The sequence below is a fragment of the Chiloscyllium punctatum genome, chromosome 2 (genome assembly GCF_047496795.1).
Source record: "Chiloscyllium punctatum isolate Juve2018m chromosome 2, sChiPun1.3, whole genome shotgun sequence".
In the NCBI taxonomy this organism is placed as follows: domain Eukaryota; kingdom Metazoa; phylum Chordata; class Chondrichthyes; order Orectolobiformes; family Hemiscylliidae; genus Chiloscyllium; species Chiloscyllium punctatum.
In genome coordinates, this window is record NC_092740.1 from 145732004 (window position 1) to 145747745 (window position 15742).

The 15742-nt window shown below is 41.4% G+C and overlaps 1 protein-coding gene across 3 annotated transcripts in view; it reads left to right on the forward strand.

The window, feature by feature from the left end:
- Window positions 1-13692, forward strand: part of LOC140491432 (uncharacterized) — a 33307-nt gene extending 19615 nt beyond the window's left edge. For 2 of the 3 annotated variants that reach the window (XM_072589599.1, XM_072589613.1), the window contains exon 6: window positions 3587-4417. In XM_072589599.1, the coding sequence (XP_072445700.1) occupies window positions 3587-4060 (474 nt within the window). In that variant the 3' untranslated portion in view covers window positions 4061-4417. Of the gene's footprint in view, window positions 1-3586; window positions 4418-12301 lie in introns of those variants that run through there. The other variant, XR_011963311.1, reaches the window with a different exon arrangement.
- The last annotated feature ends 2050 nt before the right edge of the window (window positions 13693-15742 follow it).

A 15742-nucleotide genomic window follows, 5' to 3' on the forward strand; every position in this document is an offset into this window, starting at 1 on the left:
ACAATGTGAGATAAAGTAAGATAAATATTTCCAGTTTTCAGCTTGTGCAATATGATCAATGTGAGTGATGTAATCAACCAGATAGAATGTTGCTGTGGAAATGCTTGTGTCCTTGTATGTCATATTTGAGGGGAGCAACTGAGTAGAGGAGCCCCGACAGGCTCCACCTAGAGGAGCAGCTGAGCAGAGGATCCAAACATGGGCAGTTAGCAGACTTAGAGGGATGGGTGAGAAGAAGACCCCGAGACAGGTATTCTGGAAGATAAAGTGAACTCCCTATTATGGTGAGGTTTGGAAATACAAAGGGAATGCTTGGTTACCAGACCGTCTAAGAGAACCAGACAAGTTGTACAGGACTCTGCTGAGGTCCTGCTCACTAATTGGATTTCCATTTTTATGAGGACGTTCCTCAGAGGAGTGTAGTCAGAGCCAAGTTCATGGCACCAAGGGTGGCGCACTTGTACAGATGAGGAGGAAGAAGTAGAGAGGAGCAATAGTGATAGGGAATTTGTTAGTCAGGAAAACAGACAAGTGTTTCAGTGACCATGGATGCGACCTCAAGATGGAATGTTGCTTCCCTCAGCTAGGAGATAAGAATGTCATAGTCTAGCTGCATGACATTTTTCTGGGCATGAGTGAAAAGCCAGAGATGATAGTCCTTTTTGATTTTTATTCATTTGTCAGATGTGGGCATCACTTTGCTCACACCTAGTTACCCTCAAGAAGGTGGTGATGAGCTGCCTTTTGAAATACAGTTGTTATTTGCTGCAGGTAGATCTACACTGCCCTTAGGAAGGGAATTCCAGGATTTTGAGTCAGGGCCAGTGAAGGAATGGTGTGTGGATTAGAGGGGAACCTGCAAGTGGTGGTGTTCTTATATATCTGCTATCTTGTACTTTCCAGATGGAAGTGGTTGTGGGTTTGATATGTTGGTATTAATGACTTAGATGACTTCTCCTCAAAACTGTATTTGATTATTTAACCAATTGCCTCAGTGACAGAAAAATAGATATTTTGGAAATAAGTTTCCAGTGTTGTTTCACAGGCCTTAGTGTTGACTCTTTTGCTTCTTTTTGTATTTATTAATGGTTTGCACTTAAATTTGTAGATGATTCAAAAATTAACCAGGTAGTTGATAGTGAAAAGGGTGGCTGTAGACTGCAGGAAGATATAAATGATTTGCTTGACTGGGCAGAAAAGTGACCAATGGAATTCAATCTGGAGAAATGTGAGATGATGCATTTAGAGACAACAAACGAAGCAAAGAAACACAACAAATGGGAGGATTTTGAGAGTGGTAGAGGATGTAAAAAAGCATATCCCCATGTCTTTGAATATGGTGGTACAGGAAAGTGAGGTGGTTTTAAAACAAAATACCTGGAATGCATTCCTTTACAAGATAAAATATACAATACAAAAGTAGGTATATATGCTGGAATTGTATAGAATGCTGGTTATGCCATAGCTAGTATTTTGTGTACATTTCTGGTCACTGAGAGGAAGGACATAATTGCTTTAGATGGGGAACAGACGTGATGTGCAGGAATGTTGTCAGGCTTGAAGATTGCAGCTATAATGAAAGACTAGGTTTTTTTTAAGAATAAAGGAGGCTGTGGAGTGACTTAGTTGCATATTTTAGCTATCTCCTTAAAGTTTGCTTATTCATCATAATTTGGAGAAGAATTTGTACTGTTTCCCTGAAAAACTCTCCCCATTTGTTTGCTTTCTCCAGTGATTAACATTCCTGGAGATTTGGGCATATGAAGCATGAGTTTGCCTTAGATGGGATAAGCATTCCAGGGACTAGACATTTGTCTCTTTCCCTTTCATGGACCAAATGGGATCCCTGGATGCTTTCTTCCTGGACTTCACTGGCTTGAATCAACGTTTATTGCCCAGTTCCAATTTCCCTTGAGAAAATACATCTACAGTGCTTTTATGGAAGGAGTTTGAGGATTTTGACCTGTGATGGTGAAGGAATAGTAATATGGCTCCAGGAGGAGGACTGTGACATGGAGGGAAGTGGTGATGCTCTCTGATATCTGCTATCCCTGTTCCTCTAGTGGTGGAGGCTGTGGGATTGGAAGATCCCATCAGTGGAGCCATGGGAACTGAAAAGGTTCATCTTGGAGGTAGTGTATATACTGCTGTCACTGAATGCTGGAGGTGGAAGGCATTAATGTTTAATGTGATGGATGGGGTTTCAATCAAATGGGCTTTGACCTGGGTGGTGTCCAAGAACTGCTTAAAGTGTTGATGGAGCTAAACTCAGCTTGGATGTAGAGAATATTGTACTATTATAGATGGTGGACAGGTTTTGAGGGGTTATTAGTTGCTGTCTGCAACATTCTCATCCCCTCCCGTGGCTGAGCGTTTAATCCTCTGATCAATGGAAATCTCTGTGATGTTGGAGGATTCAATGATAGCAGTACAGTTAAATATCAAGGAAGGATGTTTTGGATTCTCTCATGTTGGAGGTGGTCATTGCATGCACTTTGTGGCACAAGTGTTACTTGTCATTTATCAGCCCAAACCGAGTGTTTTGGCTGCTTCAGTATCGGAGGGGTGGCAAATGGTCCTGAACGTTGTGCAATCATGAGCAAACATTGCCATTTCTGACCTTTGTGATGAAGGGAAGGTTCTTGATGAAGTAACTGAAGATGGCTGGGTGTAGGAAGCCAGCCTGAGGTGTCATACAGAGGTGTCCTGGTCTGCAACAATCACAACCATTTTCACTTTGTACTAGGTCTAACTCCAGTCAGTTGAGAGTTTTTTCCTCCAGTTTTGCCAAAATAACTGGGACTTGATTACCTGGTTTAACGGGAAATAGTGTGCTTACAAGAGGCATTAAATGATTTAAAACCTTAAAATGATTAATTTCTTAAAATACAATTGCCCTTACTTAAAATTATATTAGTTATGGTATCTACATTATTTTCAGTGTTCCTATATCTCTGGTAATAATCTCTGAGCACAGATCTACTTTTGACTCCTTATCAAGAAGTGTCTTGATTTTAAAATTTTCATTCTTCTTTTCATGTTTTTCCCTGCCTTTGGTCTCCCCTACCTCAGTAACCTCTCTCAGCCCCACAACCCTCTGAGACAGTTGTACTCCTGTAAATATAGATTGTTATGCACTCCTCAATGCTAACTGCTTCACGTCGGTGCCATGTATTTAGCTGCATATCCCTAAGTCCCTTCACACCTCTGTCTCTCTGTTCTGTTTTCCTCTTTTAATATACTGCTTAAAACTACTTGCTTTCTTTTTCAAGCTTTTCATTTTTGGAATGATTTTCTTATATGGTTTAGTGTAATATATTGTTTTATAATGCTCTTGTGAAGCACTTTTTGTGTTTCTAATGTAAAAGATGTCACATGAATGTAAGTTGTTCACTGGCATTCAGCGGTAGTGTTCCTGCATCACCTGTAACAATTTGGGTTCACATGCTGCAATTGAATAGTCCCCACAATATTTCTGCAGTAATTTGTTCAGTTGATCCTTTCCCACCTTCCCACTCTTTCCTATCATTTTAGGTAATTTTCCTTCACACCCCTGCAGTAATCTTGCGTTCTGGTTATGCACTAGGTCTGTGGAAAGCGTTGCCGTCATCCAAGTAACCTCAAGAAACACATTCGAACAGTTCACAAAGAGGAAATCCGAGTGCAGATCGACAAGGAGCATGCCTCTCCGAAGCTTCTCAAAGACTTTCTACCTCGAGAGATGGAGTGTGATTGCACGTTCAAGGGAAGCGGTAACTTCGTGGACAGGACTGATACTCGGTTGAGTGGATCAACTGATTCTACGATATCCTCTTTTGGAAATGCCATAACAATCTCTGGTGCAGTGTCCAGCATGCCACATGTGGTCTACACTGCTCCTGATAATCATAATGCTATGATCCCGCCTATATATACAACTGTCTCCACTGCTTCAGAAAGACATCATGATAAGATGATTAGTCCACTTCCGTCTTTCAAGTCCCTCCTTACTAGCCCCCATGTAGATATGCTGCAGAATCCATTTCACCAGACAGCAACCTTAGAGCAGAAGCACCAGTAACTTTGGAGATTGACTGATGAACTGGGGGAAACACGATGCACAAGACGAAATTATCTGCCAGGTCTATGCTTAATATATTCTTCCTTTTGATTTATGCAACTGTGGCCTGCAAATTGATGAAACAGCTGAGATGTTTGTTGCAGTTTCATTTAAAAGTTCTGCTACTGCATTATATTTATCTGTATTAAATGTTTGTATTGCAAATACCTTGTTAAGATACTGAAAGCAACAAATGCTGGTGATCACAGCGGGTCAGACAACATCCATGGAGAGAGAGGAAGCTAATGTTTCGAGTCTAGACGACTCTTCATCAGAGCTGAAGTAAAAGGTGAAGGGACAGAATTTATGCTTTTTTTTTGTAGTGGCGGGGGGGGGGGGGAAATAATGGGTGTAGGGTGTTGATGGAGAAAAGATGTTGATAGTTCAGATTAAGTGATCAGAATGTGAGAATGGCAGAACAATGGTGTGTCATCTGCCAGAATTGAAAGGACAGAAAGTGGAATGCTGGGAGGGGAGGGCATGATAACAGGATGGAAGAAAGGGAAGAAATAGGAGTTGGTTTACAATTTAAAGGTGTTGAACTCAATATTAAGTCTAGAAGGTTGTAAAGTGCCAAGTTTGAGGATGAGATGTTCCTCCAGTTTGCGCTATGATTCACTGGAACACTGCAACATCCTGAAGATAGATATGTGAGCAGGACGCTGTGTTAAAATGACCGGCTGCAGGAAGATCAGAGTGGTGCTTGCGCACAGACCAGAGGTGTTCTGCAAAACTGCCCACCCAGTCTGCATTTGGTTTCTCTAGTATAGAGTAGGCCACAATGGATGCAGCGAATACAACATACAAGATTGGAGGAGGTCCAGGTGAAATGCTCCTTCACCTGGAAAGATTGTTTAGGCCCTTGGATGGTGAGCAGAGAGGAGGTGAAGGGAGGGGTGTTGCATCTTCTGCGGTTACATGGGAAGATGCTGTGGAGAGATGTTGGTTGTAAAATGGACTAGGGTGTCCCGGAGGGAACGATCCTTGCGAAATGCAGATGGGGAGTGAGGGGAAGATGTTTTGTTGGTGGCGTTCTACTGGAGTTGTCTGAAATGGCAGAGAATGATCCTTTGAGTGCGGAGGCTGGAGGGATGAAAAGTGAGGATAAAGGGAAACCTGATCACGCTGTTATAAATGATGGGAAGGGACAAGTGCAGAAACACAGGTGATAGGTCAGATTCGGTTGAGGTCCTGTCAACTACAGTGGGTGGGAAACCACAGTCATGGAAGAAGGAAGCCATGTCAGCAGCATTGTTTTGGAAGGTGGTTTCATCTGAACAGATGTGAAGGAACTGGGAGAATGGGATGGAGACCTTGCAGGACATGGGGTGTGACAAGCTGTAGTGCAGATAGCTTTGGGAGTCAGTGGCTTTGGTCGGATAACATCCATGTAGAGAGAGCAAGCTGATGTTTCCCGATTCAGTTTCCAGCAACTGCAGTATTTTGCTCCTGTGCCTTGTTAAGATAGTTTTCCTCCACATGGATCTTAAAAGGTTCGTTGAATTGCTGTCAGAGCTCTGTTCTAAAAGGAGATGGAGAAGTGACTTAATCTCATCAATCTTGCCTCTTGATCCTCTTCCCCTCTTAAGGTAAGGAAGCCTGGTAAAGTATTGTTGTTTCAATTGAATAGAACATTAGTATTCTCCAGTGTAACATACAACAAAAATCCATCACTGTATTCTTGAAAACCTGCTGAGATATGGATTTCTTAGAAATCTGTCCATGTATTAAGAGCTATAATGGTGTGCTTATTTGGTTTGCCATCCTTTAGGGAGGTGATATTATTACTGGATTGTTATTCCAGACACCCAAGCAATATTCTGGGGACCCAGGTTCAAATCCTGCCATGGCAGATGGTGGAATCTGAATTTGGTAAAAAAATTGGAATTAAAAGTCTCACGATGACCATGAAACCAAAATCAATTGTCAGAAAAACCCATCTGATTCACTAACATTTGTTAGGGAAGGAAACTGCCATCCTTGCCTGGTCTGTACTACATGTGACTTCAGACCCACAGCAATGTGGTTGACTCTTAACTGCCCTCTGGGTAATTAAGGATGGGCAATAAATGCTGTCTAGCCAGCGATGTTGTCATCCCATTAATGGATAAAAAACAAAGAGTCATCAGCTACTATAAGAAATGTGGGATGCTGGATATTGCGAGCTGGGTATAAACTTTTTTTTTTGGATGGGATGTGGGCTGTGTTGGTATTCATCTCTAATTGGCCTGAGGGCAGTAGCTGTGGATGTGAGTCACATATGGGCAAGACCAGTTAAAGATGGCAGGTATGGACACAAGAGTCGAAATTGGATTTGTTTTTTTTCTTTCCCAAGGTAGATTTTAAAATGCTTCTTCAAAGAGAATATGTCAGGTATGTTCATTGCAGATTTTCTTATTTTGAAGGTTAGTACCAACAATTAATTTGTCCTCCCAATGCCCTAAACAAGTTAATGTGCCTTTATTTCCAGCAATTGTATTGAAATGTAGTGACTTTTACTCGTATAGTGAGGGAGGTACAGTATGCTGTACACAGGTCCAATTATAGTCTGAGGTTTTGAGTGTAATTTTCTTTTTAGAAATCACTGCTAGTTCTTCGGATGCTGGCTGGACTGGGATATACTGCCCACCCCTAAATGCCCTGGAAAAACTGGGGAGGCGCTGCCTTCTTGAATTGCAACAGTGTGACATAGGGATACCAAGGAAAAAGCTGCTTTGATGTTTTGTGGCTGAGCTGATTGACCTCAAAGAACTATACTCCTCTTTGTAGTAGGAATGTCTCTGATCAGCAGCAATTTCTTCGACTGATTCCCATTGAACCTAGTTTTGCTCTGGTTCCTTTATGTCATGTTTAGTCAAATGCTGCTGGATGTCAAGGTCAGACACATTCTTGCCTTACTTCTGGAGATCAGATCACCTCAGTTCGCCATGTTGGGACCAAGGCTGATATGAGGTGAGGAGCTGAGTGGCCCTTTTGAAATCCAAACTGAGCACTAATGAGAAACCTGCACATCCTCAGCAAGGGATGCTTGAAAGCACTGTTGTCGAACCCATCCATCACTTTGGTATTGATTAAGTGTTGATTGATAGGTAGCAATTGGCCAGATTAGATTTGAGCTGCTTTTTCCACATTGCCACATAGATATCAGCAATACTGGAACAGCTTAGCTAGGAACACAGCCAGTTCTAGGATATAGGTCTTCAGTGCTATTGCTGGAATATTGTCAGGACCTATCGGCCATTTTTTGATGTCACATGGAGTGAATCAAATTGGTTGAAGGCTTAACGTCATGATGCTTTGGATGTCAGGAGCTTCTGCATTGTCTGATTTCATCACTAAAGGCAGGGATATTTGTGGAGACTCGTTCTCTCATTTGTTTAACTGTCCACAGTTGTTTTTGACCGATGTGGCAGATTGCAGAGCTTAGATGTGATCCTTTGGTTGTGGGATCATTTAGCCCTGTACCTTTTCTTGCTGCTTGCTTTGTCTGACACACAGGTAGACCTCTTTCGTAGATTCACGATATTACGGCATCATTTTCAGGTGACTCTGGTGCTGCTCCTGGCATGAATCATGGTTGATCTCTGCCATGTTTTTCATGGTAGAATGTGGGATAGATTAGTCCTATTAGATTATAGGGCAGCACGGTGGCTCCGTGATTAGCACTGCAGCCTCACAGCGCAGTGACCTGGGTTTGATTCCAGCTTCGGGCGACTGTCTGACTGTGTGGAGTTTGCACATTCTCCCCGTGTCTGCGTGGGTTTCCTCCGGGTGCTCCAGTTTTCTCCCACAGTCACAAAGGTGTGCAGGTCAGGTGGATTGGCATTGTTAAATTGCCCGTAGTGTTAGGTGCATTAGACAGAGGGAAATTGGTTTGGGTGGGTTCCTCTTCGGAGGGTCAGTGTGGACTTGGACCGAAGGGCCTGTTTCCACACTGTATGGAATCTAATCTAATCTAAACTAATTGTTGAATACAATTCTCCTGCTGCCGGTGGTCACAATGCCTTGTAGATGACCACCTTTGAGTTGCTAGATCTGTTTGAAGTCTGTTCTATTTTGCATGGATGTTATTCTAATTGTGAAGATGGTACTTTGACTCCACAGTGACTGTGCAGTTGTCATTCGTACTCCTATTGTCAAGGGCAGATGCTTTTCCCTCCTTGCTTGCTGCACAACCAGCCACCGAGCTGGTGGAGGAGCTACTTCCTGAACGACTTGGCCAGCTCACTAAATAGTGGTGTGACCTAGCCACTTTTATTGAAGGACATTGAAATTTCTCACCCCGAGTACATTTTGCAACCTTGCCACCCCCAGTTCATACTGCAAGTGGAGCTCGCTATGGAGGAGCACTGATTCATAAACTGGGGGAGGTGTTACATGGTAATCAGCAGGAGGTTTCCTTGCCCATGTTTGACATGATCACATGAGATTTCTTGGGTTTTGAGTCAGAGTTGAGGTCTTCCAGAGCAACCTTTCTGACTGCATACCACAATGATTCAATCTCCACTGGGTCGGATGTGCCAAGTATCTGGGCCATTATAAGGTCTGGGTCCATGAATATGGTGGTCAGCCTGTTATTTGACTGGGTGTAAGTTTGCTTGCTGAGCTGCAAGGTTTGTTTTAAGATGTTTTGTCACCATACTAGGTGACATCAGTGAGCAACCGGAGGCTCACTGATGATGTTACCTGGTATGGTGACGCAATGTCTGAAAACAGACCTTCGAGCTCAGTGAGCCAACTTAAATCCAGAACCTCAACCTGAGCTACAAATCTTCTCAAAACTGGCTGTTACCTGACTAGTCTGTAAGAAGGCTCTCTCTCTTTTGGCACGAGCTTCATATACAAGTAAGGAGTACTTTATAGGGTTGTCAGGGCTGAGTTGGCTGTTTCTGGTATGTCGGTTAATGCGAGGTGGTCCTTCCAATTTCATTCTTTTTGATGCACCTGAGTGGTGTGAATGCTATTTCGGAGGGCACTTAAAAGTCAATCTGGAGTCATAAGTAGGCCAGACCAGGTAGGGATGACATATTTGCTTCCTTAAAGGGCATTAGTGAAACAATTGGAATTTTGTGACAATTGACTGACTCTTAGTACCCTGATTTTTTGTGTTTTAATTGAATACAACCATACGGTGACTGTGTTTAGCACTGCTGCCTCACAGCACCAGAGATCCAGGTGCAATTCCATCCTTGGGTGACTGTGTGGAATTTGCACGTTTTCCCCATGTTTGTGTAGGTTTCCTCCGCATGCTCCAGTTTCCCTTCTCAGTCCAAAGATATGCAGGTTAGATGGAGTGGCCATGCTAAATTGCCCATAGTATCCATGGATATGTAGGTCGGTGGATTTTCCCTGGGAAATGCAGGGTTACAGGGATAAGGTCAGAGGGTGTGTCTGGGTGGGATGCTCTTTGGAGAGTTTCTGTGGACCAAATGGCCTGTTTCTGCACTCTTATATCTTCTGTGGTCACATTCTGACCAAAGCCCCCTGAGCACTGGCGTGGGATCTCTGGATCCCACTCGCTACACCACTGCTACTCCAGCATATTCATGCTGTAGAAACAAAACTGTATAATATTTAAAAATGAAGTAGCCTAGTGATGATCTTTGAGAGGCTGGTCACATTATTACAATAGCTTCATGGGCAATACTACCACATTATTGGAATGTTAAAGACATACAGTTTTCAAAAATAAAATACTTACATTTTAGTAAAACCACGATTGTAGTGAAGGCTTTTTAAAAATGGTAATTTAAATTTCTATAACACCTTTGATGTAAACCTGTACAAGTGTTTTATTAAACAAACTTGTAACTTATTTATTTTTTCTACTTTTTAATCTAAGATTTTGTACCTAGGTACCTTGTAGCTAAGATGGTGCCATGAATGGTGACATTATAAACTTTTCACTGTACTCCCATATATCTGTACTTGAGTACACGTGAAAATAAAACCTAATTCTAATTTAAAGTTTGACATGTGTCAGAAGATGACAGACTGCGTATATTACTTCTGTATTGGTTTTCAGTGTTGTGATGAGAGAGGCCTACTTGTGAGTAGCCGTTTCTTTTGTAACTGGTGTAGGTATATGGCCTTGCCTTGATGTCATTTTGACCTTTGGCAGACCTTTTCCACTCTGGTCATTTCTTTTCTTGACTGCTCATCTCCCGGCACTCCAGACACCAACAAGGGCTTTTCACTAATTAACTGACATCCAGCTAAACTTGTGATCTCACAGATGTCCTTGTATCACAGATCTGGGTGACCCCTTGGTCTTGTGCCAACAGCAAACTCATTATAGGTCTTTGAGGATTCAGCTAAATTCTATTCTGAGCTTGCTGAAACTCAACAGCAAACATGGGGATCCATGCAAGATGGTCTACTTCTATATTCTGCACTCAACCTCCTTATGAGTTCCCATTCTTTGTTTTAAGCAGTGGGAGTGGAAGCTGTTCAGCTGATTTTCTTGGCTTGTGTAGGTTCTCCACTCTACTTTTTAAAGTTCATTCACGGATATGGGCATCACTGGATAGGCCCGCATTTACTGTTCATCCCTAATTGCCCAGAGGGCAGTTGAGTCAACCATATTGCTGTGGGTCTGGAGTCACATGTAAACCAGACCAGGTGAGGATGGCAGATATCCTTCCCTGAAGGACATTAGTGAACGAGATGGGTTTTTCCCTGACAATTGACAATGATGACATGGTCATACTCTTATTTCTAGAGTAGTACTGAATTCTCATTGCACCATCTGCTATGGTAGCATTTGAATACAAGTCCCCAAAATACGAACAAGGTCTTTGGATTAATAACCTAACGATAACACCACTAGCCTACTGTGAAGCAACGCTTTCAGAATACCATTCTGATAAAAATGGAGTGTTATATTTTTGGTCTGCTGATCCACACTTGACTTCTGAACTTTGATATGGCAGCTTTGATACTGTTGGTGACGTCATCTGTCAACAATCTCTGGAGTGAAGTTGCGATGTTGATGCAAGGTCTTTATACCTGGTTCATATCTCTGACCTTCCTAACATTGCAGGCCCAGGGAAATGATCAATTAATTGCTGCAAATGAGTTTCAGTATGGGCTGTCGGCAGTGTCATCAAACAGCAACTTGAGGACGTGATTGTTTAGTAGACATTTTTGTATGTGTCTGAATTGCCAAGTTGAACAGTTGTCAGTTATGGGATGCAAACTGACACTGATAAAATTTGACATGGTACTACATGAGTTATAATGACAAGTGACCAAAAATCCTGATCAAAGAGGTAGATTTTAAAATGCCTCTTGGAGGAGGATAAGTGAAGTAATTTGGGAAGCTTAGGATCTGGGCAGGTGAAGGCAAAGCTGCCAGTGGTGGAGTGGTTTTAAAATCAAGAATACGCAAGACGCCAGAATTGGAGGGTGTAGGAATAGAGGAGGTTGCAGAGAAAAGTTAAAATGAGGCTGCAGTGATTGTAATGAGGTCAGCCACGTGGACATCACTGAATGAGTTCCCTGATTGGGGCCTGTTAATCTGTCAGCCAGGGCTCCCTGATTGGATCAGATATAAATAGAAGTGTCAGATTTCCTGTTCACTCTGAGAGCTGGATCAGTATCGAGGACTCTCCACCTGTAAAGAAAGGGTGACTTGGTGACAGGATACTGGCCTCTCTGGAGTTATTTCAGAGGTCATGCACAGATTTGAAAATAAGGATAAGAATTTTTAAATTGCAGCATTTCTGAACAGTGAACATACAAATGATGGTGAATGGGACTTTGTGCTGCAGGGTTTTTAAGGAACTCCAGTTAATGAAAGGTGAGAGATGGGAGCTGGCAGAGAATTGACTGTTCTGACAAAGGCACTGGTGATAGTTTCAACAGCAGATTAGCTGAAGTAAGAGCAGTTGGATGATGATCCGGAATGATAAAAGCTAGGAATTTCAGTTACAGGATTCCGAGTAGAATGCCCTGGCAGTGTACAATGTGACTATGAACATCATATTTATTTCAAAGATGTTTGATATTTAATATTACTTGGCGCACTTAAGTTTTGAAGCACTGTGGAAAGTAGATTCACATTTTGTGGAAATGTTTGGACTTCTTTTGAAAGTTTCCTTTTTGAAAATTCACCTTGGGCATTGAGAGTTTTTTGATAATGTGTCCTGTGAATCTCATGACTGCTGGTAACAGCTTGTGTTGCTTTAAATCCCTGTCCAGGCTGTTTTGAACAGTGACGGGCTTGAGGAGATCCTGGTTTTCTCTGGTTCAGTTGGAGGGCAGTCTGCTAAGGAGCTGCTGACTTGAAGAAAAGCAGGGTTCCCAGCTGATGGCTTACAGTTCTGCAAAGTAAACCCTCTCATTGAGTTCAGTATGCAACCTACTTGTTCTTTCGAAAGAACCTATGAAGATGGCATTTCTTGAGCAAGTTGTGTCTGTAGAATTTAAAAAAAAATATTTTTAATTGAAAAGATGTTTTAAAAATTCCAACAAAAACAAAACAATGCAAAACAGTACAAAGAAAAAAAAACCTAGATCTACATATATAAAAATATGTATGTTGATTTTTTTTATATATGTGTGAAGAGGAGATACCTGGTCCATCTCCACCTCTGTCCCCAAGACCCTCTCTATTTCGCCCACCACAGCACTCCAGTATGTCCAGAGCATGTGGCAGGACCAAAGATAATGAGTGAGAGTACCCTTACTCATTTGGCATTTGGGACATGTTGGAGATACTCCCACTTTAAATTTCGAGAAACGATTCAGTCAAGTGGATGGGTCCTATTGCAAATAGAGATCCTTCTTGCATTTTCCCAGATATCCTCCATGCCTCAGAGGAGATCTCAATGCCCGGCTCCCTCTCTCATACCTTACAAAGCCGCTGAGTCTCATCCGAGGGGCCCTATCCCAACAAGTGATAGCGATTGCCGACAGAGTGTGTTCCCAGCACTAAGCACCGTCTTCTCTGTGTCGGATCTATAGGAAGCAGTTAAAAGTGCAGTAGTTTTTTTTTAATGAAGTCCCTAATTTGAAAAAAAAATAGAAGAGGTTCTTACTGGGTAACTTGTATTTCTTAGCTAACTGCTCAAAAAACATTCAATGTCTCCCCCTCAAGTAAGTCACCCAGGTAAGACACACCCCTAGCTTAAACCCTGAGTCCATCAGCCCCAGTTGAAAACCCAGTATACCAACTATGATTGTAAGAAATGACATTTTGGCAATATTGTCTTCACTCTGCCACATTGCCCTCCATGCTTTAACAATATTAATAACTATTGGGTTACGGCAATATTCCTTAACTGTCCTCATGTTGTCCAAGAACACTAAGTTAGGCAGGGTGCCCCCTTATTATCTATAGAATTTTAGAGATTGTGCATGATTACTGACTTGACCAAAAGTCAGAAGGTCCAAACAACAGATTGCTGCACAAATCTATGCTTTATCCTTTTGCCTTCAATAATAATAGGTCAGAATGCCTCCTTTTCAGAAAGTCCGTCTCCGTAGAAAATTATTTTTCTATTTTTCTGAATTTGTGTGGTTTGGGCATATTTAGAGAGACCGGCATTTATACTTTTGTACTACTGACACTTTTTAATATTAACTAATTATTGCACCTTTATTTAATAAATTTTGTTTTGGTAATCAACCAGTAATTGTTTAAGAGATCTGTGATTTATCAGAATTTAAACAGTAAAATATTTAATTGGTTACCTTGGTAATTTGAAGTTTTTATTTCCTGTAGTTACATGTGAGGTAGTGAGACTAGCGAGGTAGTGAGCATGACAGTTTGCACCTCCAGCCTTGCATATTTAGAATTTTTTTTATACTGACTGCTAGTAGGATCAACTCCTGTTTTAAGGCTGTACAGAGGTAACTCTGAGCATACTTCAAGTACAATAGCGGAGAAGACCTTTCCCTGAGAGTAAAGGTGGGAATTCCTTATTTTACCTTCATTCTTACAATTTAACTAATATTAACTTCAGTATAACTTGGAGGTAAGATTTTAAAATCTAGATGCAAATATTAGCTATACCTGTGCCTAAACAGGAGGAAAATGTTGCACACTGAAATCAGGATTAAAATAGAAAGTACTGGAAACCCTTGTAGAGAAATAAACAGTTAACATTTCACATTAATGTCTTTTCATTATAACTTCCTTTTGACTTTGAGCAATATTATAAACAGGCAATCTCGGATCAACTGCATGTTACACATCTGTTCTGTTGACATTGTTGTTCTGTGAAAAATTTCTGGATGATGTTTTGTACAAAATTTATTGAGGGAATTTAGTGTGTGTAACTTAAGAGAATTTATAAGCAGGTAATAAGTTTTGTGGGAGAGAAGTTAAAGTGGATTGACACCAGGAATGATCAGCAGAATGGTTTTGTTGTAAAATTGCTGCATGTGGTTCGACCAGAATGATCTTCATTGTGTCTTCACTGCCTGCTCTCGTACTCCATTTCCTTACCTGCCACTCACCATCTTCCCATCTGACTCCTCCTTGTAAGCTTACAAGGATAATCTATAGAATCGAGTAAGTTAATTTTTAAGGATTGGGAACTTTCATAATGAAATAGTCCTTTTTTTTTCTCCCCCACTCCAAAACCAGCTAATCTGCAAAAATATACTGCTTCGGATGGTCTCCTGATCCCTGCAAGGTGCAGTATCAAAGAGTGGCGTTTTTATTGAAATTTTTTTTATCACTATCCTTTATTCCACCGATCTAACAGAATGAGAATTATCTGTGGAAATGTGAGATAATTTAAAATTTTTTCAAGTAGAAGGTTCTTTTTGAATATTGTTTATTTTTAAGCTTTGCTATGTTGCAGTTTCATACGAAGATTGACAGTTTGTAGATTTACAACTTGATGTATGTTTGCTCACTGAGCTGGAAGGTTTGTTTTCAGACATTTCGTCACCATACTAGGGAGCATCATCGGTGAGCCTCCGGATGAAGCACTGATGGCATGGCCCATTTTTAAATGTATGTTTAGGTTTCCTTGGGTTGGTGATGTCTTTCCTGTGGTGACATCATTGCTTGTGGTGATGTCATTTCCTGTTCTTTTTCTCAGGGGATGGGAAATGGGATCCAAGTCAATGTGTGTGTTGATAGAGTTACAGTTGGAATGCCATGCTTCTAGGAATTCTCATGCGTGTCTCGCTTTGGCTTGTCCTAGGATGTGTTGTCTATCCACTTACAATTGCAAGGCATGGGTCCTATTGCAAATCGGGATCCTTCTTGCATTTTCCCGGATATCCTCTCATGGGACAACACATCCATTCCTAAGACAAGCCAACCAGAGACACGCATGACAATTTCTAGAAGCCACCAGTACTTCATCTGGAGGCTCACTGAAGATATTACCTAGTATGGTGGCAAAACATCTGAACATGAATCTTTTCCAGCTCAGTGAGTAAACCTACATCCAGAACCTCAACCTGAGCTACAAATCTTCTCAATTTACAACTTGAGTTTTATTTCTCATTTGTTAGTTAGGGAAACGTGTGTTAAAATAGAGATATTACTAACAGTTGGCATCCTCTGGATGTAGTCTGCATTATTAACCATGGAAATGGAAAGGAACCACAGAAAAAGCTTGTGCTGAGGTGAGAAAGCAGATAAGGAAGATCTACTATCTCTGCTTGACCCTGGAAACT